At 42.8% G+C, this 25,010-nt stretch overlaps 1 protein-coding gene across 1 annotated transcript in view; it reads right to left on the reverse strand.

The window, feature by feature from the left end:
• Nucleotides 1–1,460: 1,460 nt before the first annotated feature.
• lmo7a (LIM domain 7a) overlaps nucleotides 1,461–25,010 on the reverse strand; it is a 48,477-nt gene continuing 24,927 nt past the window's right edge. The window contains 28 exon segments of the mRNA XM_039817727.1: nucleotides 1,461–2,185; nucleotides 2,277–2,379; nucleotides 2,863–2,971; nucleotides 3,740–4,060; nucleotides 4,335–4,518; nucleotides 4,912–5,070; nucleotides 5,264–5,319; nucleotides 6,406–6,462; nucleotides 6,684–7,075; nucleotides 7,571–7,657; nucleotides 9,253–9,360; nucleotides 9,796–9,821; nucleotides 11,090–11,131; nucleotides 11,435–11,491; nucleotides 11,816–11,879; nucleotides 11,973–12,154; nucleotides 13,021–13,182; nucleotides 14,648–14,762; nucleotides 15,162–15,470; nucleotides 15,992–16,700; nucleotides 17,246–17,382; nucleotides 18,277–18,433; nucleotides 20,556–21,341; nucleotides 21,813–21,959; nucleotides 22,317–22,637; nucleotides 23,060–23,374; nucleotides 23,662–23,911; nucleotides 24,665–24,881. Of these exon segments, the coding sequence (XP_039673661.1) occupies nucleotides 2,163–2,185; nucleotides 2,277–2,379; nucleotides 2,863–2,971; nucleotides 3,740–4,060; nucleotides 4,335–4,518; nucleotides 4,912–5,070; nucleotides 5,264–5,319; nucleotides 6,406–6,462; nucleotides 6,684–7,075; nucleotides 7,571–7,657; nucleotides 9,253–9,360; nucleotides 9,796–9,821; nucleotides 11,090–11,131; nucleotides 11,435–11,491; nucleotides 11,816–11,879; nucleotides 11,973–12,154; nucleotides 13,021–13,182; nucleotides 14,648–14,762; nucleotides 15,162–15,470; nucleotides 15,992–16,700; nucleotides 17,246–17,382; nucleotides 18,277–18,433; nucleotides 20,556–21,341; nucleotides 21,813–21,959; nucleotides 22,317–22,637; nucleotides 23,060–23,374; nucleotides 23,662–23,911; nucleotides 24,665–24,881 (5,595 nt within the window). The 3' untranslated portion in view covers nucleotides 1,461–2,162.

Consider the following 25,010-nt stretch of genomic DNA (forward strand, 5'->3'; position numbering starts at 1 on the left):
ATGTCTTTAAAACAAAAAATATCCTCTCTACTTGTAGTTCAAAACTGAGTGAATATGTGTTTTCTACTGAAAAATGCAAGAACAGATTGTCCCAGTGTGACAGCCAAGCTGATAGTGCTCAGAGCCTAAATCCGGTGTCACTTATGGTTAGTTTACAAACTAAACCACACAATCTTATGACATTTTCCAGAAGGCATTCTACTTATTATGCTAAATTCAAAGGACACAGCACCACCACTTTGCATAAATAGTTGCATACAGCAGTGGTTAACATCCAGCTGCAGCTGAAGGAATTATTTCAGTCTTTCATGGTAAAAATCTTAGATCACAGTGCCCCCTTCTGGCGAGTTCAAGCTACACCTAAGCATGTGGTGTGGAAATGAAGCACGATTATTGGACTCACTCTAGTGTGTTGATTGGAAGGTGAAAAACAATCCACATGGGCCTGACTGGAAATCTCCTGAAAAACGTTTAAGTTTTTTTTTTCCTTCCAGTGGGAGAGCATTAAAAAGAAGCTCACAGTGAGTTGTTGAGTTAGGTTTTTGATGAAGTGAAGAGCAAGCATAGCTAAGCTCTTACATCTGTGTTCCATCTCTGTACAGGCGCTATTCTTCTGAGCAGCCAAGCATACAGTTTCTCTGTAAACCCAGCATACTGCCCCCACCCCACACACACACACACAATTTGATTATTTATGTCAAAGCCTTCCAAAAAGGCTGGTTGTGGCCTTGGCTTTAGAGGAAAAAGATGGAATACTTATCCTGAAAGGTTTTATATTTCTCAGCCACTCGACTCTGCTCGGCGCCATTCAGGCCATGTTTTTTTTCTAAGTATAAGGATTAAAATCTTTCTCTCCCGCAAGAGCGGCAAGGAAAATCTAAAAAAGGAATCTAAGAATATGAGATGTCTGCCTCCAGGGGTTGTTTGTGCTTCACCTCAAGAATACAGAGCCAATTTATGCTCGGCCAAACTTATTTCCATATATTGCTTCAATTGAGCATATTCCAGTCGTAGGAAATGAGGACAATGTCTTACCTTGCTGTTTAAATGCATTTGGGAGCTGCAGACTGAGCATTCAATAGCGTCCTTGCTCGTATGAATATTCAATGTATGCTTATGCAGATATTATTTCATGAAACAGCCAAAATGACAAAGAAAATAGAAAATAGCTTATCAAAGTGTAATCAAATTGTAATGCATGTGAATAAAATATGCATGACAAATTGGCTTCAGAGAACACAGAGCAGGCAGGTCCTCTGAACCTTTGCACAAAAGCTCATTGAAATTCCTTTCATTATGACTGTGGCACTACAGAGAAACAGAGAATGAGTGGGACGGACAGAGAAAGAAGAGTATAATGATTTCTGAACAGAGAGGCAGGAAAAGCCTTGCATCATGTACTGGAATATCATTACAAAGAATTGTGCAATCTGCTGAAAAAAGTAAACAAAACCACATGAGATGAGCGCATTTAGTCATTTTATTTACAAATGTTACTGTTTGCCTCAATGCCATTCTGTATGATATAATCTTCATGAGGAAACCTGCTTGTGTGTACAATCCTCCATCTATAAGTGAAAACTCCAGGTAAGTGCCATCCAAGCAAACCGTTTTAAATATGTTTTGAAAGATATCTAATAATCTTAATTACTTCTCCCTGTTACAAACGAAAAGGCACATAGACATGATAGGAATACATTGGTCGACAAACGTGTTAATACCACAAGACTCACTGGAAAAAGAAGCATGAGTAAGAGGAGATTGAAACCTTGAAAACTCTCTCAATATCTCTAAAATCTTTCTCACTGAAGAACATTACAAAGATCTGCCTCATTAATCTTATAGACAATTTAACGTTTTGACTAGTTTCGTGGCTAAAACATAAAAGTCTGGTGCATGCAGAACCCTTAAATTTTGTACAACTGTAATACTTAATATGATATGAACGCAGTAAAGTAGATAACGTCTTTGCAAGCAAACCCTCTCAAAAACCACAAATATAATTCTCATCAGCGATTCAACTGAGATTTTCTAGAGTCATAAATGGAAGTATGTCCAAACCAAGTGTCCCAGCTATTTGCAATGGCTTCAATGTTCACTTAAATGCTCATGGGTTGTTGTCACAAGTAGTCTCTTCATCAATCTGCTGGAGTACTGTCACGTCACATAGAGGTTGGCTGGCCAGCTGAAAAAAAACAAAAAAAACAGCAATATTACACTTAAAGAAAGCAGAAGACAACACATCATCATGCTGATCAGATTGATCACGTACTCACCTTTGAATCGCATGTAGCAGGTGTTACAGTACAGCTGCTTGTTTCGTATTCTGACTTCAGCCCCGGCTTCCGATCCTCCCAGGTCCGACTTACAGTCAATACACTGAGGAAGTTTAGGAGAAGGAAGAGTTAAATAGCTACTCAAACGGTGTTTAAAGCTAGACAAATTGTCCAAGTCCAAAGGCGGAGGAATGAGGACAGACAGAAGCCCCTTGATTGTACATATAGAAAGAGAAAAATGAAGTGAAAAGAATAAATCAGAGTCAAACGACAAAGATTAGCAGAATGGATCACTGTTCAAATGCAGGAGACCAAACTCAAGTGAAGACCCAAGTTCCAGGAAGGATCAACAATTAAGCATTGGTGAAAAGAGACAAAGTGAAGGAGGGGTTGATTAGTTTGGCGTGCAGGTTTTGGCACAAATCAACTTTGCTCAGCTGTAAAGAAAACAGGACCTTGAGACTCCCCAGGATTGAGCAGGTTAGTAATAAAAGAATAAGAGTCTGGAGTGATCAGAATAGCTTTTGAGGATCGGCCGAGGTGTGTTGATGATGTGTTCGGGGGCCGACACGAGCCCAGCTCTCACCTTAAAACAGCCCAAATGATAACAGAGCCCAAGGGACTCGATGATCATGGCTGCTCCCTTTCCCAGTGCGGTGTCACAGAACGTACAGATTTTCCTGCCACTCACTGACCTGGATTACAGAACGCACAGCTGTGATTCGAGAGCTAAACTCACATGCATGACGCATGAATGCAAGCATGTACACACACAAAAAATGCTCACACTGGTATACAACAGGGTCAAACTGGTAAGTAATTTGTTTGCCAATGCTGGCCTTTAGTTTGATTAATTTTGGATGGGAGCCAATTATGTCCCCTGCTAAAATGAAGCAGATTGATGACCAAAGCTCCATTTAAAAGATTGTGTAAAATATTTGTAATGATGAGTTTTAATTAAATATTTCTGTGTCACATATAAAGCATCAATTTTTTTCTTATTCCCGACGAGAGGAGGAAAATAATGAGGAAACTATCATATATAATGTTGACATGGAAACTAAAAAAATATTGGTAACAATATAAGTGTTAGCTTGATTCTTAAAAGATCAGTACCAGGGTGTTGCTTCAAAACACATGGACACAGAGACACACAAACTTAAAACACCACTGAATGTGCAAGTGGAATTCAACTGGAAATCTGTAAAGAAAAAACAATTAAACGACTGAATAGTCGGAGTCAGCTGTGAAATGGAGGGTGAACGGATGGAGAATGTTACATAAAAACAATATCATATACAGCATTATATTATAATAAATTCAAAAGTTGTCCTTTGCCACCACCACTTATGGTTATGGTTTAACAACACCACCTGGACTATGATAATGCAATCCAGTACACCAGTGAGAGGTTAGAGGCAGCTTGTTGGGGGTGTTAAGCAAAGCAGCATTGTTGATTTTACCTGCTCCGCTGCTCGGGGGCGCCAGACGTGGGCTCTGGAGAGGTGGTGGGTGATGGAGAGGAGGGTGAGGGGGAAGGCGACTGCCGGGACCAAGAGGACGAGGGGGTTCCTGCCCCGCCTCGGAGGGAGCCCATGGAGGAGGAGGAAGGCAGAGTGGAGGAGCCGGTCCGCTGGGCCCCCAACCCACCACCGTAAAAGGAAGTGCTGCCAGAGAGGGCAGAGTGAGGCCGAGTGTAGTTTGGGATGTGAGAGTTGCTTCTGGGTGTCCATGATGAGCGCCAGGAGTTGTAGGAGGCGTCTAAGTTGTCAAGAGACTCACCTCTGCAAAGCCAACCCACACCACACCCACGTTAGCCCGTAAGAGGCATTTAAAATGTCTGGCTACCAACTGTACCTGTGGCAGTTGTTTTTATGTTCAAATATTTACCAATGGTCCAATCAAATTTGTCAAGTTTGGTAGCCAGACTAATAAATGTTTTAATTCCAGCATGCAACACAAGTTAACAGGATATTAGTACGTTTGAAAAGCCAACCACCATTATCACACAACAGAGATAATATTAGTTTACTCTCATTCATGCTGGGTAGACTGTACCTGCGCATGGGTGGCACGTCGGACTCCTGGATCGTGGTGGTGGTGGAGGAGCGTTCGCGGATCCAGCTTTTGTCCCTCAGCAGCGGAGTCTTCTTCTTCATCTCGTTCAGGATCTGCTGCCGCTCCTGCTCTGCCTGCGACACGGACTGCTGACTCATTTTATCACCCAATCCACTGCCCGTCACTGCACCCAGAGAGGAAAGATAAACTCAACATTATGCTGGGTGAAATGAAAAGTTTCTGGGAAGTCAAGAATAGAATAGGACTGGCAGAGAACGTGGAAAAAATGGGACAGAAAGAATGAGACTGTGATGATGTAGAAGCAGTGTTTCCTCAGTCTTGATTAGAACTTTTGAAAAACAGAAAAGTACAATGAAATTATAGAAGGGACCTGAGAGAAATCACCCTGCAATCAATGAGTTAATTGTTTTTCCTGCTCGGCTGACTGATTGATTTACCATGTGATTGGTCAGCTGTTAATCGAGCAGCTGTAAGTTTTGATTTGGTGAAATTTCACAATTGACTGATTGGCTGATCAAAGCTGTCATAATGAGAGCAGATCAGGGGCCGAGTCCACCTCTCTCTGGCTCTCTGTATCTCATGGCATTGAGGATGTTTCTCCTCTCCGTCTCCAGCTCTGATGCAGCCCGCTGACTCTGGGCCTGTTTGTCACGTGCACTCCTCAGCTGCTCTTCCAGCAGCCAGTGAGCCATGCCCCCCGGCCGCACATACACTCCTACAGTAGAGTACAGCCCACATGTGTATGCAACAACATGCGTACATTGAGTCATTTATAAAAAGACAGGACAATATTTAAATGTTCTAATATATCTGGACTCATATTGCTGTTGCATTCACAGTCATTCAATTCCGTCACTTATTTTCATTTAAAGGTAAACTATAATGGAAAAAAAAACAAGAAAACTGACCTTTTCTCTGAGGTTTTTCTTCTTCATCAAGCTGGGGAGATGATTTAGATTTCGTCCTGTCAAACAAAATAAACTACCTGTTAGTGCCTGATTAAAAAAGAAAAGAAAGTAATCATACTCACTGTAGCTCTTTTTATAGAAGCCACATATTTTACAACCATTTTTGTTACCGCCATGAAATACAAGTATTCTGAGTAGTATTTTGATATGTGAAATACCACAGTGAAAAATTATGTACTGATATTTTGTACTGAGAAATTGTTGTTGACAATATAACAAAGGAAAAGCGTGATTCCCTGCTTCAAAGACATACAAGGATCTTAAATTATGTACCTGGTTTATATGTTTTCAGGTGAGTGACAAATTGTTCTTGTTTATTAGAAACTGGTGTTGGTGTTTGGCAGGATTGTATGCTTGTGAGACACTGTTTTGGCAGTTTCGTTTAGGAAAGAACAAACTGTGTTGCCAAGATAACTCCTGGTGCAGAGCATTGTACAAAGAACTCAGAGAATGTGGTCTTGGAGCTGAAAATGTGGGGAAGCTAATGTGAAAGGAGCATTTATTAATTTAGCAATCCAATACAAACGTTAACACTGGAATTCCCCCTATTTCTCCCTATTTTATACGCAGTATACAAACATTTAATAAATGGTTTATAACACACTATAATGTGGTTGTAAGCAGACATAAGGATATGTTTCGGTGCGTATTAAAGTGCAGTATTTGTCAGTAATTAATAACATCTCCTATTCTCCACTTATGGGTGCCCACAGGGGGAGTTGTAGTTGTAGGAAAATACGTTAATAAACACTTGCATCTGCAAACAACTACATTATAGTGTGTTATAAACTGTTCATCAATTGTTCATATACTGTACTGCACATAAATACTAAATTGGGGAACTTAAAATAACGTGTTGCCAATATAACCTATTCAACTAATTTTCCTAAATACTATAATAAATTGTAATCACTGTAAGGCATTGTTGTTACACACAATTACTCATCAAAATAGGTTAGAAAGCAAGCAGGTGTTATTAGTGCCAATAGCCGATCAGCTCAATACAAACAAGAAGCATTATCTTTTAAGTATGACTGCAGATGCAGTTTGAGAAATGCAAACACAATCCCTCCTGTACTAACCTGTCTGCAAAGGACAGTGACGACTGGACATTGGCAAAGCCATGGGAGCCATCAGCCCTTTGGTGAAGGGTAGTGTGTAGGGAGAGGTGCGACGAGAGTTACGACACAATGGTGGAGCACAGCACATGCAAGCACATTAGTTGCACTTATGTTAATGCACAGACAACAAAGCAGATTATGTTTTTCACTTCAATGTGTTATTATCAACATGATGGACAGATGAGGAAGATGTGTGAGTAAAGTGTGAGGGTAATAGGAGGAGCAGTGTCTCTACTGACCACTGCTGCTGCTGCTGCTCGAAGGCTCTCTCCCGCTCTCTGCGCTGTTGCTCGGCAGCTTCCTGCCGCCTCCTCTCCTCCTTCCTCTCCTCCTCTCTCCTCCTCTGCCATCTCAGCTCTTCCTCCTCCCTCATCTTCCTCTCCTCCTCCTCCTGCCTTTCTTTCCTCTCTCTCTCCTCCTGGAGACGCTGCAGCTCCCGCTCCTCCTCTTCCCTCTTCCTCCTCTCCTCCGCCTGCCTCTGGCGCTCCTGCTCCTCCGCCTGCTTCTGGCGCTCCTGCTCCTCCTTCCTCTTTCTCTCTTCCTCTTCCCATGGAGGAGAGGTGGGCTGGTTGACGGTAGAGAGGGACGAGAGTGGGTTGATGCTGTGTCTGATCACCTCCAGGCTCCCAGGCTGCCAGAGAGAAAGAAGCACAGAAAAGAGGAAGCATTTACCACAATTATGGCATTCAGTAATCTGACCTACAGGAGCAACTGCAACAACAGAGGAGAAACTCATGTCATCCCCTGAGGTGACAAACCAGCAAGTGTTTGGAAATTCCAATCAAAGGGGAGTTTTTGTTGCAAAACTATGAGCTGAAAAGACTCCTGTCACTGATGGGAAGCATAGCCCCACATGTTGTATGTTCTATGTGAATATCCACATGAATAGACATTGTTCTGCTCTCACTTTCCCCATCTTCTATGTAAAACGGACGTCTGCTTTAAAAGCCAGCTCCTAGGCATGTAACTGCTGCATAATTATATCAATTTCAATCAACGACCCTATTAAAGCTCTTTGGATACATTTAGATAATTTACTGCTATGAGTCAGAACTTATTGCCACCTTTAATTACCCTCTGGCTGTTCTAGGTATTAGGCCATAATTTATACAAATTAAAATGTTACCTCCTCTTGATGTACGCTCTCGGCAACCTCCTGCTGAGCCTTCATCCACTCCTCCTGCAACTTCTCCTGGTCGCGCTTATATTTCTCCTGGACGAAAAAAGAGGAAAAGCAGTCAAAGGTCATCCAAATGAAATGACATGCATGCACATAGTCACACACAAGAAAATATAAAGATCTTATTTGACCCCTTGCAAGCTGTGCCTAATGAAAGTTATTGATGATGCTTCGTGCACATTGTGTTCGCTAAAGACCATGGGCACATTTATTCACATGTTTTGGGATTGTCCCCCTGTAGCCAAGCTGGAAGCCAGGAGGAGGAGATGGGCAGTGATTTGGTCACCACTGCTGACCCGCCAACGGGAGGGTGTTACGGTTCAGGGTCAAAACATCCAACGAATGTTGGACACCGTCTGACGACATCAACTCCTCCCGGCCAGCATTGACAATATTGCACAGTGGGAAGAAAAAGTATTTTATATAAAAACTAAATAGATATCGTGGCTGTATTATATTCCAAGCTCAACTACATGTTATCTAACCATCCTGAAAAGTTGATAAACCTAGAGAAGCTTGCCCAAGGCAGGAAGTCTCCCTGGCACATCATGAAATCAGGCCGTGTATCCAAGAGGGAACAAAGACTGGAGGAGTAACAAGCCTTCCTGGCTACAGCGCTCTGCTTGGACACCTTTGATCTCCATCCAGAAATAGAACCTCGGAAAAATGTTTTGATAGGATTCTACTACAAGTTGGATACCCGACAGATACTTTACTTTTAGCTGCCAGAGCGCTCTGTAAAGGTTTCAGTTTGGAGCCTATTAGGAGCAGTCTTCTTTGATTGTGAGGACTTCCTAGGCTGTCATTCAAGCTCTGTGCCTCAACTCATTGTCGGATTGTCAGCTATTTTAAATCAAATAGATTGTGATATTGCTTCATTTGTTATTTTCAGTTTTATTAATGGACTATACACCCAGTTGCCAGTGTGTTAGGTACACCTGGCTAAAACTAATGCAGCCTAATACAACAGTCCTGGAATAAATCCTACCTACAAAGGTTATAGTTTAGTTTTCATTGAAACTGATTCAGACGGGTTGTTCAGCTTCATGATTATTTTAGTGGGTACAGTTTTTGCTGTTGTAATTTTAATGGGTTATACTGAGAGCTGTTACTTTTGTTACTTCTGTGATATATTGTCCGCTGTGTTTATATCAATGAGTGCAGACCAAATATTAGAATATCGTTTATATTCAATACAAATTAGAATACGGTCCTAGTCTTAGAATACCAAAAAAGCATTATTGTAATGTAAATTTGTCTCACAGAGATACACACAATATAAAAACAAAAGCAAAAACATACACACTGAATTACAGAAAACTTTGATGGCTATAATAGTATTTTGTTTTCTTTTCTTACTCCTTGAGTGTCCTTATTTCATTGTTTTGTGATTTATCTGAATTGTTGCTTTCTCAAGTTTAACACAATACAATCTAACAGCACCACAAAGAAAATCAGCACCTCTCTAGTACACTTAACAAAAACAGAACATTGTAACCTTCCTGAAGTTAGGATGTATTGCAGGGCTGATTTATCACCCTGCATTAGTTCTAGCTAGGTGTACCTAATAAACTGGCAACGGAATGCATACTGTGACGTCACTGCTCCACGAGTGTGCCGTTTTGTACCTGTAGGAGGCGCTCCTGCTCCTTCTGCCATTTCTCTTGTCTTTTGCGCTCCTCCTCTGGGTCCCAGGACCAGCGGCTGGAAGAAGGAATGATTGAAGGAACGGGTATCTGCAGACAGAGAAGACAGACACACAGTATGAGGCAACTGCATCACATCAGCCATCAACTGTATGACATCCCAACTGACTTTATGGTATTGTCAAATCAAGTCATGTCAATTGTATCTACGCGGCTTGTCTCAGAGGGCTTTACAATTCGTACAACATACAACAACATTTTTCCTTAGACTCTTTTAGTCTCTTCATTTTACTTTTATAAAAATTCCCTCGCAATCATAGTTGAGTGATTGGGCCACTTTTTTTTTTGCTTAAGAAGCAGAGTGAACCAGCGTCTGAAGTGAACTAGTGCACATGAGATTCTTAATAATGGGTCTGGGCTTTGTAATAATTGTGCCATCTGCTTTTAAAGATGTTGTCCTGCTATAATAGCAAACACCATAAAAGAGACAAAAACTGCCCTATATGCACTGATTATACTACTCACATCTGGCATTGCAGACTCTGATCCTCCTTGAAAAGAAAGAAAATCGTCCAGTCAATACTTCTGGCATGCACAGGCAGAGCAATAGAATAGAAGTTAACCCTGAGGCCATATACTGCAGCAACACAAAGTTGACAGGCTTATTAAAGTGCCAATTCAGCATTGAAAATGACATTTAAAACCACAAACAGTAATTGATGTTTTCAACAAGCCTTCAAGCAACAAAGGTTAAATTTCACCCACTATGACTTATTGATTCTCTCAATTCAAAATCACCCACTTGTTGACATTTACATTGGATACCAGCCCAGTAGTTCTGAACAGGAAAATCAATAAACTGATTGCGACAACAGGATCAAACACACTGGAAGAAAGACACACACATATAAGCAGCATGCGTACTTAAGATGCACACAAGTACAGCGCAGCCAGTCTGAAAAGGCTAACATACGGTTCAATACATGCATGCCAAAAGAGCAACAGGAATTCTTTGAACTTAATGCGCAGCAAAGTGAAAAGTGTAACCATGTGTTAAACCTGGACACCACTCAAAAAAACACCACAAACACGGAGTCAAAGAATTGTATTTGTGGTTGGTACGCTGGCGTATTGTCTGACATGCTGTCCAGCCTTTGGAGTTTGAATGTGTTGCTTTTATACACAGAATGTTTTACGTCTTCTTTTCATTTTTCTTTTATGGGGTCTCTTCTTCAATACAATATGTTGTGACATTTTGTGATAATGAACTGATGGTTTTTCACCTTCATCTTAAAAATAATTAAGCTAAGCAGAGTTTGTTTGGTTTGTGAGGAGACAATTCTCTAATTTGCCACAAAATATCACTAGACTCCCTTGCAAGGGTATAATATTTGGTTTGAGAAGTGGGGGGGGGGACACAAAACAGGGGGTCTGGGAGTCGTCCGCCAAATAATTTTTATTCTATTTGAATCTCATTTCCTGCATTTTTACATAAGTTTAGGGACTATGATGATACAAAATCCAAAAAATAGTTAAGTTGATTGTAATGATAAATTCTCAGAAAATATAGTTCTAAACAATGTATAAGAAAAATATGTCTTACTATCTTTATTGTTAAAAATAGAGGCTGATCACTTGTGAATAAAAAAATATCAAACAAATTTGGAAGTGGGGGGGGACACAAATTGGATTTTGAAAAGTGTCCCCCATGTCCCCAGTGGAAATTACACCCTAGCTCCCTTGGTTTGAAAAGCATGTCAGTGTCCCAGAGTGTACCAAGCGAAGGTGAGGAGGTCACTGCACACTCAACCCTGTTTACCACAGAGGTAGACCAGCGCACTGACACTGGACCCTGAGCCACCTGAAGGAGGGAAGAGGCACAGCACAAAGATTAAGCTCTGGCACCAAAGCCATGGAGGAATCTATTTTTATCCCGGGATTTAATCCCCGAAAAGCTCATAATCAATTGATAATAGGTTATTTATCAATTGAACATGAGGATGTGACTGATAAGAAACATGCAAAAATCCTTTGGGAATCTGAGGAATTCAGTGAGACAAAAGCACAGAGAACCCAGCCACCAGATTACACAGAAGTCATTAATATTATTATGAAGACCCCGCCCCGATTCGGCCCATGCCTTTTTATTTACTTATTTTTTTACCTTTTTCAAAAAACTCTGACCTCCGTTTTAAGTTTTTCAAAGATATGGGTTCTGACTCTACATGAGAAATGAAAAAAAGTATACAGTGAGGGACAGTCGAGGAGAGAAACAAGTTTTACAAGGGAATATACCATCTTATATTACCAATACATGATTTACAAAATTGTTGCTGAGGATGTATGATAATCAATAATAATAATGTTTTGTTACACAACACAGTAAATGTCCATCAATATTATTCACAATAGTCCAGTGTTTGCAAAAATGTTTCTCCCAAAACTAAGTCTACAAAATGACACCCCTCCCCATCAGTGTGTTTTTGTGTTCATAGTCGTCAAGATCAATTCCATAACTTTCCTGATTGTGTGCTCTGCTCTTTACCTTTGCTCCTTATCGTCACCGACTGTTCACGGAAACCTCCATTAACTCCGTTTGAAGCCACGTCCTGCAGGGAGACATAGCAGGGTGTCCATTCATTAAAGGGGCACAAGACAGAAATAAAACTTGATCAAACCGGAGTTCATTCTGGGTCACTTACGACGACTGGATGGGCGGGGGCCTCTTTGGACGGCAGCTTTTCCATGGAAGCACGTGAGGTGAAATCCAGGCTGGAGCTGACAGTGTTTTTGTCAGGAGAACCTAGAAGTATCGGATCCGTACTGGTCAGATTGATGGTCTTATGGCTTTTAAATGGCAGGGAAGGTTGATCTCTGTCCCAGTCTGCGTCCAGATAATGCAAGGGCAAAAAATAGGATGTGCGTTTGCACATGGAACCATGATTTCTGTGTGTGTGTGTGCAGTAGTCGTGTATATGTGAAACCCAACATTTGACACAGAATTGTCTATTTACATAAAGCACACTATAAAGAATGGGATAAGGTTGTTGTTGTGGTGTTATTATAGAGAGCAGCAGGGTGTGACAGAGAAACCTTCCCCAGCCATGCAGCCTATTAAAGCTTACATAAACCCACACAGTGTTTCTAAAAGGCTCACAACCACCGGGCTTCACTAAACTATTTTAACAGGTACTGTATGTTAGTTCAAGTGAGCTACTCTGGGTAGTTTTGTTATCTTTGGAAGCTGACGCTGACGTAGTTGGCATAAGTAAGCCTGTTATACTAACACTGTGAAAACAGCACACTCAGAGGACCATGGACCCGAGCTGGGTTAGTTCCCCACAAGGAAAACACCGCATGGATACAGAGAGGAATGCTGATGAGACAGAAAAGTCAGAAAAAAGAAGAAACAACCAGTAGAAACATAAAAGGAAAAAGAAAAGAGAAAACTGCACACAGAAAAAAAAAAATAAGAAAATAGAAATAAGAACCACAGAGGTCAACACAATAACAGTCTTCCCTCGTCAGATGAGGGGAAAAAAAGTTACAGGTCCTTCACCGCTTGGCTGTCATGAGATCATTCATGGATGATTTCACAATAGCTTACGGACCAATTTAAAGTGTCAAAACGGTTTAGCAACGCACGCAGCATAAGCAGCACTGTCAGTCCAGGAATGCAACCCTTAAAGTGGTTAAATTCAATCTCCAACAAACACACACTCTCAGACACACAGCGTTCAGGTGACTCACTGTTCTTGCCATGATGGCGTATATCCATAATCAGACTGCCCTCCTGCAGAGCCTCCTCCATGCAGGACTTCCAGTCTGGGTAGTTCATTTCTGCCACCTGGTGCCCGTTTACCGTTAACACCTCATCTCCGACCTGAAGCTGGCACATCTCTGCCGGGCTGCCTGCACGGGACAGAGGAACATGTCATTAGCAACAAAGAAAGTATACAATTCTAGTCTACCAATGCAGGGAAATGGTTGGTTATCACTCATAAGAGCTATTATTCTTGCAGTGGTCCTTTTAGTTATTTCACTGAAATAATTTTACAAGAAATGATCCTGATATGAGAACATATGGGATTGACTTCTAATTACAGTTTTCATTCACACCAGAATAATCCTCGCCATATAGACTCCACATAATTTAACACTCTATCAACAACAAAAAACTTCCCATGCCAAGAAAATTTCCCCTCAGTGTCTTTGTTACTCGTTACTTGCAAGAAATGTTTTCATACGTTGGGAGTAAAAGATTCTTTCTCACAAATAAATAAAATTCTGTTTGTTTTTCTCTTTATTGTTTATCAGACTTGATGTTTAAGAAGCTGTGGAAACCCTGAATATTATGCTTCACTATAAGGAAGCCACAATAAAGTTCATAATCAAAGTTGTTTATACTAATAAACTACATTTACAATTATAGAAGAAGTATTGCTTTCAAGTACTTTATACAAGACTGCATTTTACAAACTTTAACTAACATCCTATTGAGACTATTGGTTGTTACCATTTGATTTTATATCTCATTGCTCTGCATGGCTAATGCATGCATAATGTAGTAAAAAGTACTGCTCATCTATGTCCTGTTGCTCCATACTGCTTTGCATGGCTGCATGTGCTGAACACCCAATGTACTGTTGCATGAATGTTTAGCTTCTTCCTGCTGCTTTGCATGATTTATGTCTTATGCATGGTGATGGTTTTGATTTTGTTGTAATTTCTACAACTTTATTGGTTTTGCAACATATTGGAGGAGTGCTAAAACTGGCACATTTACAGAAATGGTGATTAATGCACGTTCTCCTTATAAATATAGAAAAGAAATTGAAATGAAACTTTGACAGGGTTGACACAATCCATACCACGAGTGTTGCAACCAAAACTTACTGAAGCTGATGTGACAAAGCTAGAGTTCATGCACTGATGTCGGGTGTCAAAAGTACTAGTTAAACGTTACTAAATTACCAGAGATATGAAGGTGGAAAAATCTCAGTAGAAAAAGAGAGGCTCAGGCCCAGCAAATCTGACCCAGATAGATGCTGCCCTACATAGGCACTGCAATGGACTCGAAAACCTGCTGACAACTATCCAGCAGTGCCTGGCTGTAAAACAGTGCCTGGGCACTGGTTTCCAACAGTACCGCTGTACTGTATCTGTGAATACATCAGTCAACTTTAGTGAGAGTGAAATATGACCAATGCCTGTTTGATCTTTTTTTTTTTTTTTTTTTTAACCACTGGGAATGTTGGAGTTTAAGGTTGCCAGTTTGGCTGACAATCACACATTACATTTGAAGGTGAATACAGCTCTGCCAAACAAATTCCTTTGTTTAAAGGTATTTCTTTAAAATATCTTTTGCTGTTGTTACCTAGCTGGATGGACGTGATGCGAGCTCCTGTCGAGTCCCAGGCCGCCTGGAAGCCAAAGTCTCTGCTGCTGTTGGGCTTCTGGTTCAGGCTGATCCGCATCTCACAGTAGTTCTCCTAAAAAAACCAAACACCAACACAGGTGAGTAGAGCAACCACACAAAAAACAGCTTAGTGCAGACTCTGGAAATCCGCCTGTCGGGTTGTGTGTCTGTGTGCTTTGGCAAGAAAGCCTTGAATTAATCATTTATGGCTGTTGATTTAATGCCAACCTGTTGCTATTCTTTAATGTCTGCAGTGCAGCACTCTATTATTTGTAATCATCTTTACATAAGAAAATAGGTTGAAGCAAAAATTTGATTTAATGACGCATTTGGGTTCACTTAATATTTACCGCAAAGCTAGAAATACATTCAGTTTCAGTCAAATTGTCAGCATTAAATAACATCTGTGTAACAAACACACTCTTCAATATACAAGCTGATCAGTTTTACCAACAGAGGGTAACTTAAATACCTGGCTGGTTTCTTTGGCTGGAGCAGCACTGACCGGGGCTTCACTCTTGATCTGAGGAGGGACAGGTGAGACACTCTGAGTAGAGGTGATGCTCTTCGCTGTGGTCTTGTCTTCGTTCTCCTCTTCCTCCTCCACCTCCTCCTCCTCCTCCACCTCCTCCTCCTCCTCCTCCTCCTCACTGCTGTGTGCTGAGCTGGACTGAGAGTGAGTCTCGTCCTCAGAGGTCATGAACTGGTGATAGCGGCTCGGCACCGACGACTTCTTAGAAACAGTGGCGTCGCCGTTGACACGCTTCTGAGAGTCGTCCGTCTGTCCGGGGTGAATGCAGATTGTCAAAGAATGCAGACTTTAATACTTAAAAATGACATAATGTTAAATGAACTTGAACAACATAGGTTTGTTGATTACAAAATAATACATTTTAATGTATAAGAGATCTTAGAATGGGGGAATCAACTGGGGAATGTGTTGTCAACTCTTTAAGTAAGTGTGAAACTGTTTCTAGAGTTCACAATCTTCTCCTGACAGACACTGGCTGATCTGATACAACTGTAGCAGTAATGAATGTGAGGGAGACTGAAAATAGCAGCTCTGGTACTTGAGTTAGCATTATAAAGACACCAGCTTCATGCATTATTCACACAGTAATCAGATCGGACTCTTGGGTAACAATGATGCACTCAAAACAAACAACATTGTACCTGACCAACATAGGCAAAGATTTCTTACTGCCAAACAAACTCTGTCTCCTCCTGCCCTCTACATGTAAGTCAACCCATTTGTGCTGCACTGGTAGTTTGTATTTAGTTGTAGAATTATCTAGTACTCACTGTAGTGGCTCGGGAAAGTGAGGTGAGGCGGGACGACTGGGTCCCGAAGGGCCTTGGTGCGATAACTGAGGTCAGACGTGCGCTATCGGATCTCTGGTAGCTCCTGGGAAGGGATGCGGAAACCCGAGACACCCCAGGAGGCTTGGGTTCCATTGAGCTGGGCTGTGGTTGTTGTTTGTACAGAGAACCAGAGGAGGGGGCCCCCACCTCAGTCTGTGTGCGCGACAATGAGGGCCTTGGCTCGGGCACCTTTTGTAGGGAGCTAGAAGAGGAGACGGTGGTTGTGGTCTCCTCTGTCTTGACTGTGCCGGTGCGTTCTGAGACTGGACTCCTCTGTAAAGGTGCTGCTGCTGCTGGAGACTGGGAGCTGTGGAAAAAGCTGCGGCTGGTGGGAGTGATGGTGGAAGTGATGGTGGAAGTGATGGCGGTTGTGGAGTCGCTGCCTGCAGGACTGTCCACAATATCAACTTCAATTGAGGTGGGAGGGGAAGTGGCACTGCCAGTCGCTGGGGAGGCAGCAGGGGGTTCGGCCTCTTTCCGAGAAGGCTCAAGGGGTTCAGAGGAATAGTAAGGAGTGTCAATAGTGTAGCTCCTGGCAGGAAAGGTCCGGGTACGTGGGGCAATGATAGGTGTATCAAATACGTCTTCGTCATCCAGGTAAGACAGAGATGCGAGACGACCGCCAATGCTGTTCTTTCCTTTATTTTCTCTGTGGACCGGACAGAGGAAGAGAACGGGGATTGGATAAAGAGTTAAATAGGATCAAAAAAGTGGACAGTGATGGGTGAAATTAAAGATGAGGATGGAAAGGATTGCAATTTAGGGGACATGAAGGGGAGTAAGTGACAGGGAGGAAAATAGAAAGAAGAGCACAGGTTGAAAAGAGGAGGGTAGAGAGAGGTGGGGCAAAAAAGGGGAGGCAGGTTGTACGCCATGATTAGATTACACTTTCACACTGACTGAAGCCACAATTACAGTCTACTCATTCACTCCTGCACAAATAATCCTCTTGTCTCTGTGTTTAATACCGCAAAACGTCTCATACACACCTTTTCTTCTATTACCTTAGCAAAGAATCCCCCTCCGAGGTTAAAAAAAGGTGTAAAAGAGGAACAAAATCAGTGTCTGTTGCTTTTAGGCAAAAACCAGGATCAGAAAATAAAAATAGAAATTTTATAACATTAAATCTACCAATAACATAATGCATTATCCCTGCACTTTCCAAAGTACCTGATCAGGTACGTTAATTCTTACCTCTCTTCTTGCATCTCCTTGAAGGTCTTGGACCTTCTGCTGCTGTATGTGATCTCCTCTATCTTCTCCCGTTCCTCTTTCTTCTTCACTATATCAGAGTTGACACTCCTGCGCCGGTTTTTCCATTTGCTCAGGTCCTGCAGCAAAAGTAAGCCCAGATCACCTGATGCACCATTTTGTAACAATTCAGCTCAGATCTAGATAAAACAGACTGGTTGTGTTGCATGACTGGCTGTACAGCTGAAGGGAGTGAAGTTGGGAAGGAGAGAGAAAGACAAAAAAACAGAAAGGGCTACATTTGAAGGTGTTCTATTTGTGTGCTTTAGGCTCCTCCCGGCTCACTTCCCCTGTGTATTGGGGACTGAGTGACCTAAATGCTGCTTTAAGACTCCATTATTTTGCCATGACACCAATCAGACTGCTGACAGACACACCACTGTCACAGCAAGTCATAAAATGTGGATAGCGTTTTATTACTTTTGGATTTACCTACCCAAGAATGAGCACCTGTGATGGATCACTGGTGTTTAAAATTGGAGCACCACTGCACTTTGGAAATTATTTTCCAGGAAAAACTTGCACCCTCAAGTCAACTTTACATGGATTAATCTAGTTAATTGTCATTCTAGGGTCTCTGTTTTACATCATCTGTCTATATTGCACCATGACACATTCATTATATTATTAGTATTTACAGGATATGGCGTTTCCTGCAACAGACACTGATTTGGAAATGAGGACAGTCCATTGCCAGAGGGCAGCGCTGCACCAATCAGTGTCTGCCTCCGTCTGTGGCTTCTATCTAAACAGCTCTCTTTTCACCCTGTGGCCACAGACTGCACCATAACACCTGCTCTCCTGATTGCCGCACTGATCCTTTAGATCATGTGCTCACCTTTCACTTCTGGGTGGGGAACAAAACTTCTCTCTGCCAAAGTCAGCTTGTCTTGATTCTTATAACAACAATGGTGGTAAGCAAACAGATACCCTCCAGCGTTAGCGTGCAGTTGCCATAAATAAATTGTACTCACATCCTGCCACTTATCCTCAGTTGACTTTATCCGCTCACGATACTTCTGCAGCTCTTCGAAGCGAACCTGCTGGATGACGGTGGGGTCAACCTGGATATCGCTTGTTGATTTACTCCTGTGGAAAGAAAGAGTTTTAAAAGTATTTTTTTAAAAGACCCTGGGCATCAGCAGTGGAAGGGATGTTTAGTTTGCATATCCTGGCAGAAGCTTTACACAAGGTAAAAAAAACAGTTAGCAACCATGAATAAACTGTAGAAAAATACGCCATGAAAAATTAAAATAGTCAAAATAACTTCCACCATGTATATGTTTGGATGCTGAAAATAAGCTGGACTAGACCTTTAACCTGTGACCAAGTGTTAGTTTGCAAACACAGCACACGGGTCAACTGCAGAAAACTGAGTGATGTAAGCTCAGTGGGTTAGTAAAATTAATCACAGCACTCACCGTCATGCAAAAGACCAAAGTCACTCACAGCCTTCAAAAAAATGCACTTAGTTTCCACTTACCTGTTAAGATTTACACGTATCTCACATTGCTATCAGGGTGCTCAGACTAGTGCACAGTCATTTAACTCTCACTGGGACACACTACTGTTTAGGTAGATGACCCAGCATATTGCATCTTTTCACTTTGTTGCTTTGTCAATAGATTCCCCCACCCCACCGTAAACTTGGCCCTGTGCCATACAATACACTGTGTTGTGTGTCAGCATTTAGCAGCTAGTGAGTGAGAACAGCAACACAAAAGCAGGGAGCAGCGAGGTGCGACTGTAAGAGGCCAGAACAAATGCAAACGTGCCACATTCCTGGGAGCCCGCATCAACTCACCCGTCGATACTCTCTTGCATTTGCTGCTGTCTAGGAAACCGAAGAGAACCACACACAACAAAGTCACATTACTGCAGAAGAGCCTTGAGTTTGAGAGTGGTCCGGTCAAAAGCTTGAGGCCAATAAGTGGCTCTCAGACCAGCTCATCCCCAGCTGGTGGGCGCTGTAAACCTAGCTAAAACCTGACGCTGCTGATTTTTAATTTATACACTGAAGAGATTAGAGTTCAAGGTGTGTATATAGTGGGCTTACAGCACAGTATCACCATTCCTTTCCCTGACATTTGTATGGGGAGGTGTGTAGACATTTATGTTTCTCTAAACAATGCAGCCTTTCTGGAGACTCCAGCATGATGTCACTGGAAACATGGCTTTACATATGGAAGTGAAGTAAATCCAGATGGCCTTGACTTAGGTTAAATGGTTGCTTTGTGCGTGCTTGTGTGTGTGTCAGTTCATGTGCAAACACTGCAGTGCAGATTTGTGTTCAGGTTACTATGGAGTCCACAGGTCATATCTTCTTTCAGAGCCATGGGGAATTTCTATGGGCTTTCATTTCTGCCCAACAGACAAGACTACATTTAATTGCCCTGCTTGGTGCTGTCAGTGTGTTCAGGACGTTATGTTTGGCTATAACTCAGGCTTGAACCTTTCCACACTCTTGTGCTGCTGGACTTTGAGCTTTACGTTATGTCAGTGTGAAGTTCCCTCTGCTGAGAAAAACAGCATTGAACTCTGGTAAGATCCGTGTTGCTGTAGATGTTAGGTGAGGTCAACAAATGGCTAATTCAATGCATTAATTGCATCACAAAATCATGAAGTCTCCTATTTTCTTTATTAAGTTGCATATTTTTCCATTCACAGGCAAACTCGGTCAGATAGGAAAACAGTGCTAATGATGTACCAAACAATTTGGTTAATGATGTTGGAGATTTGTCTCATTTTGTTCAAAAATCACACTTCAGGAACACAGTAGCAGTAGGTTCTCTCTCGCCATCCACTCAGCATGTACATACCAAGTGTTGCTCAGGTAAAATCAACCATATTGCCATCATGTAGAAAACCATAAACAACAGCCCTATGATGACAATGTCTTAGGGACTTTCACTACAGTTTCTTTCCATTTTGAGGTAACAACAAACATTTAAAACAGGAAAAAGTTCTGAGCTGTTGCTGCTCCTTCATTGCAGTTTGTGTGACTGACGCAGTGAATGCTGAAGGCACCTATTAGTTTTCATAAAGAAGACCTTAAATAAATAGAACCTATGACTGTGATGGCTTTTAGACCGAGCATTTACAAGTTGGATAAACATGCAGTCTAGACCACTTTACCATCTGAATATAAATATTCTAAGACTAAAATAGCACTAATAAGTTTTCACAGTCTAAAAAGAAAGAATACTAACAGGCACTGTTACAGCAATGTTTTTACAACTTCAGAGCAGCCAGCCTCTCCACCATTAGCCTCTTTCTATATCTTAGCTGACTGGCTTCCCTGATAGCCTGCCATCTCTGCAGGTCACCTTTGCTGCAAGAAGAAGGTACTGAGGGCGTCATCTGACTGGCTGATGGGCCTTTCATGGAGCTCTGGCTCTGATCGGAGCAAACTCCAAGTTTCCGAACAAGCATGTCATCTGTTTTAGGATGCGTCTCGTTCTGAACCTGATTCTGTCTGTCTGCTGCCGTCTCCTTGGTCAGAGGACATGGGGGGCACAGGAGTCTGGCCTTGAGATCAGGAGGCAGAGCCCACGGCTCTGGGATGGGCATAGGGGCATAGTTGTCGGGCGCTCCTGAGAGAGGCCGCTGTTGCTGAGCTTGCTGGGTTTTCTCCTTACGATAAACCACATCGTCCTGCTCGATATCAGGGAAATCAATCTCATCGGTGCTGACACAGCTGTGTTGCTGGGTGATGATGTTGAGTTGCGGCTCAGACGTGTAGAGACGACGCTTGGCGGACAGCTGAGTCTTCATCATAGCCAAGTCTGGGTTGGACTGGAAGGCAAGGGTTCGCCTAGTAAACATGTCATCATTCTCCAAGTCAGGGGAAATGCTCTCATAATCAAAGGGGTCTGGGGGCTCCCGGGGGTCTTGGCGCCCGAGGAGGGGCCACCTCTCACATTTGACCAGTCTGGGACCCGAGGCGGGGTCCACTGGGGCAAACACCAGAGGGGGGTTCTCTAACAGAGGGGGCTGTATCTTGGGGAGCTGTGGGAGAGTGTGTGCTTGAATATGAGGACTGCAGGGTGGGCAAAAGGAGAGAAAAGGACAGAGGTGATGAGTGCATGCATGTGAACTGGATCAAAGAGCAAGAAAAGGAGGAAGAGATACATCAAGCAGCCATAGTGGTGATATTTGATTCAAACAGAAGTTGATCAAATCGGGATTTTTACAATCACTCTGCTATGAAATAAAACTGCGATGCTAGTTGCTATAAAAAAGTTATGTCTTCACTAGAATAGACTGTAATAATAATAATAGGATAATGCTGAGACACAGTCTATTTTCTACTAAGGTCAGTACAAGCAAACTGCTCTATAAAGCATGTTAGGGCAACGTCCAGTAGCTTCATAGTGTATTTTATTATTAGTACATTAGAAAGCAGATCATCAGAAACACATCCCCAACAGGAGCCAATTTATATTTCTCCTATAAAATCTGGATGCTCTAAATCATTCCTTCATTGTCACAATCATGCAGCTGTATCAACCTTTTCCCCACAACAAGGGTGGTGTGAGCTGAGGCCTTGTGTGTGTGGGAGTGAGAGGGAGAGGGGCCAGAGGGAGAGGGGGCAGAGGAGAGCCAAGGACTGATGTCACAGTCTGAATCATCTGACGAAGAGCCCGACTTCTTATAGCTACAGCCGAGGACAGCAGGGTGGACGGAGGAAAATGGACAGAAACAGAGAGGGGGTAAAAGGGAGGTGAAAGATGGCAGGGGATGGCAGGGATAGAGAAAGAAAAGTAAGTAGGAGAAATATATACAGAAAATCCAGTGAATGACAGAACACCAAATTCTGAATCTTAGGAAGGTTAAATTGGCATGCAATATATGTTTTTTAATATGTCAAAATCCAATGTGTCAGGTAGAAAAGAAGGAAAATATTGTGTAAAAAGCAGGGAATAAATTCTATCCATGATATTGCTACTCTGTAAAATATACTATATATATGAGAGAATTCCACATTATGCTGGATTTGAATGCCCTCACACACCTGACGCCCTGCATCTTCTTGTACCAGGGTCTTCTCTGGGAGCCCAGTTTGATCTTCTGTATGTGAACGTCTTCTTCGGGCGTCCAGAACTTTGGTAAGAACTTGTCATAAGATACTTTGGCAACCGGCTGGGGTTTGACGCCCATCTTGCGGGAGTAGAGATCATCTTGAATGGGGTCGGCATAGCCCACGTCATCGTCCTCATCCTCAGAGTCATCGCATATCTCCCTGAACAGGCTGTCCGTGGACACAGGGCGGCGGTGGTCCATCCTCATAGTGCCCTGCTGGAGAGGCTTCGTTTCCCCACTGTTGATGCCGCTGCTGCTCAAGAGAGACAGCCAATCACACGTGTAAACATTTTTTTTTCAGCAGCAGCACAGCACGCCAGTCACGCAAAGAGGAGCGCATTCCTCGAGCACAACAACCTCAAATGAGATGACGCAAGGATTAGCAAACCAATGCAAGCTCAAAACCAAACTGCAAAAGGAGGCAAAGATTGATTTGAGACGTTATGAACTCAAATCACTCCTCCAAGCTCATACAATTCAGAAGGCGCAAAGAAAAACAGAAACCATCAAACTGAAGACTATAGAGCACTGTTACAGTAAAAGGCAGCATACTACAACCAAGGATGTTGCTCATGGTTACAATTAACCATGCAAACTGAGGGTAAGAGAAGCGTTCTAGTTTGATCTCATCAGGCAGGCACATCAAAGTCACACTGTTGCTTCATGTTCTCTGACCTGAGGCAGGTCACATTCTGTTGAGGGGCAACACTGGGAGTCATTGTGACCTTAGGCCAGGGGCCCCTGCTACTCCGAGACGCCCTTCCTGCTGCCAGGGGACTGATGGGCACGGCAAAGTTGGTGGGAGGAGCTTGGGAGGGGCTGTGGAAGCGTCTGCTGGCCAGGTCATCCAGAACGAGGTCAGGGTCCGGTCGATCTGCATCCGAATCGCTGCCACTTTCATACTCAAAGGCCCACTGTAGATGAGCCTCAGGCAAGGCACTCTGGGATACTCGACTGTTGTCATAGCAGTCAGAGGAAAGCCTTGTTTCGCTGAGGTCGTTCAATCATTAAATGAAACACAACACGAGTACACACCACCATGGACCATTCGCAGACAACACAACAAGCATCACAAACACCAACATGATGGGAGAGGAGACAATGTAAACTTCAGGCATTTGAAGCACAAACCAAGGATTTGGGTATGAACACAGCACTTCTAGATCACTTTGTGTTATGTTGCTTTTAAGAAAAAAAAATGAATAAAATGAATTAACTGAGGCGAGAAACGGCACCTTCAAACAGATCAAAGTGTTTACTGTTGTGTGTAACCGTACCTGGTGAGTGTGCCTTCATCCTCTGTGTAAATGGGGTTGGCCCAGCTGCGCCGGCTGTCCTCATTGCGTTCGGCCCGTTTCTTCCTTAGTGGAGCAGGCATGTAGCCTGAGGCTTTGTCTTTAGTGGGCAGGAACTGGTTAAACTGGGCGCTGGCCTTGGGTGTGATGATTACTGACCGTCGGTAACTCAGACTGTCCTTGTTGTCAGCCATCCTGAAGACAGAGTCTGCCTCAGTGTCACTGCAACAACCTGGAGCATAGACAGAACGGGGGGGGGGGGAGAGACAAAGAGGTGTAAAAAAGATTATTGTAAATAAAGAAAGTCAGAGAAGAACTAAGAAAAGTGGGAGGTCTGATAAGGGTAATGAAGAAGCAAAAAGAATAAACTGGGTGAGAGGAAAGAAAAGAGTGAGGGGAGTGTGTTGTGTGTTCTGGCGTGACTTAGGAGTAACAGAGGGGTGCCGGGTGGGGAACGGAGGCCCCTTCATTTACAAGCCGGTGTGGACGGCTGTGGAATGTCTCACTGCCCTTTCCTACAGGGAGGGGGAAGACCACTCTGAGATCACTGACCAGCACTCCCCCCCCCCCTTTGAAAGCATACTACACTTTAGTCATGAAACAAGACCACAGACGGGCTTTAGCATTGATATATAATATCTCCCTTCTTTGGGGACTTTTCACTGAAAATATTCACTTACAAAAGCATACCACTAGATGGCAATAATTGTTTTCACAAATGGGAGGCAACATTCTGGCTCTGATGCAGCATATCTTCCCTGTTCACAAATGAATTGAAGTTCTAGACTAGACGGATAAACTTGATTGGAAATATTCATGCAGAGAGGCAAATTGGAAAGTTAGGGTGTGACGGGGGATAACACAAAAAACAATCACAAAAATAAAAGAAAACATCCTCTGACCTCTTAAAGGCCATAAAGGCAGCTTTAGAAGGGTAAAAATGTTAATGTTTGTGTATAGATGTAAATAACATGACGTCTCCTACCCTCGCTGCTTCCTTTAAGAGTGGTTTCAGATGAGATGCTCTGGGGTCGGGAGCCCAAAGAGTCCAAGCTGTCAAGGGAGTCGTCTCTCCTGTGTCCTCCTCCTCCTCCTCCTCCTTCTCTCAGATGGAAGAGCTCCTCTCGCTCTGAGTACCAGCTATCTCCAAAACCGCTGTCTCTGACGTTGCTGCCTTTCTGACTGGACGATTCCTGCAGAGCCTTTCATACACACACAAACAGACACAGTCAGATAATAGGACGCCAATTAAAATATTTAGCTCCACTGTGTGTGTGGTGCATGGGAGATCTCCCGGGTAGAGTGTGAAGTCTATACTGTCTGGCCTTTCA

The sequence above is a fragment of the Perca fluviatilis genome, chromosome 12, assembly GCF_010015445.1.
Source record: "Perca fluviatilis chromosome 12, GENO_Pfluv_1.0, whole genome shotgun sequence".
In the NCBI taxonomy this organism is placed as follows: Eukaryota; Metazoa; Chordata; class Actinopteri; order Perciformes; family Percidae; genus Perca; species Perca fluviatilis.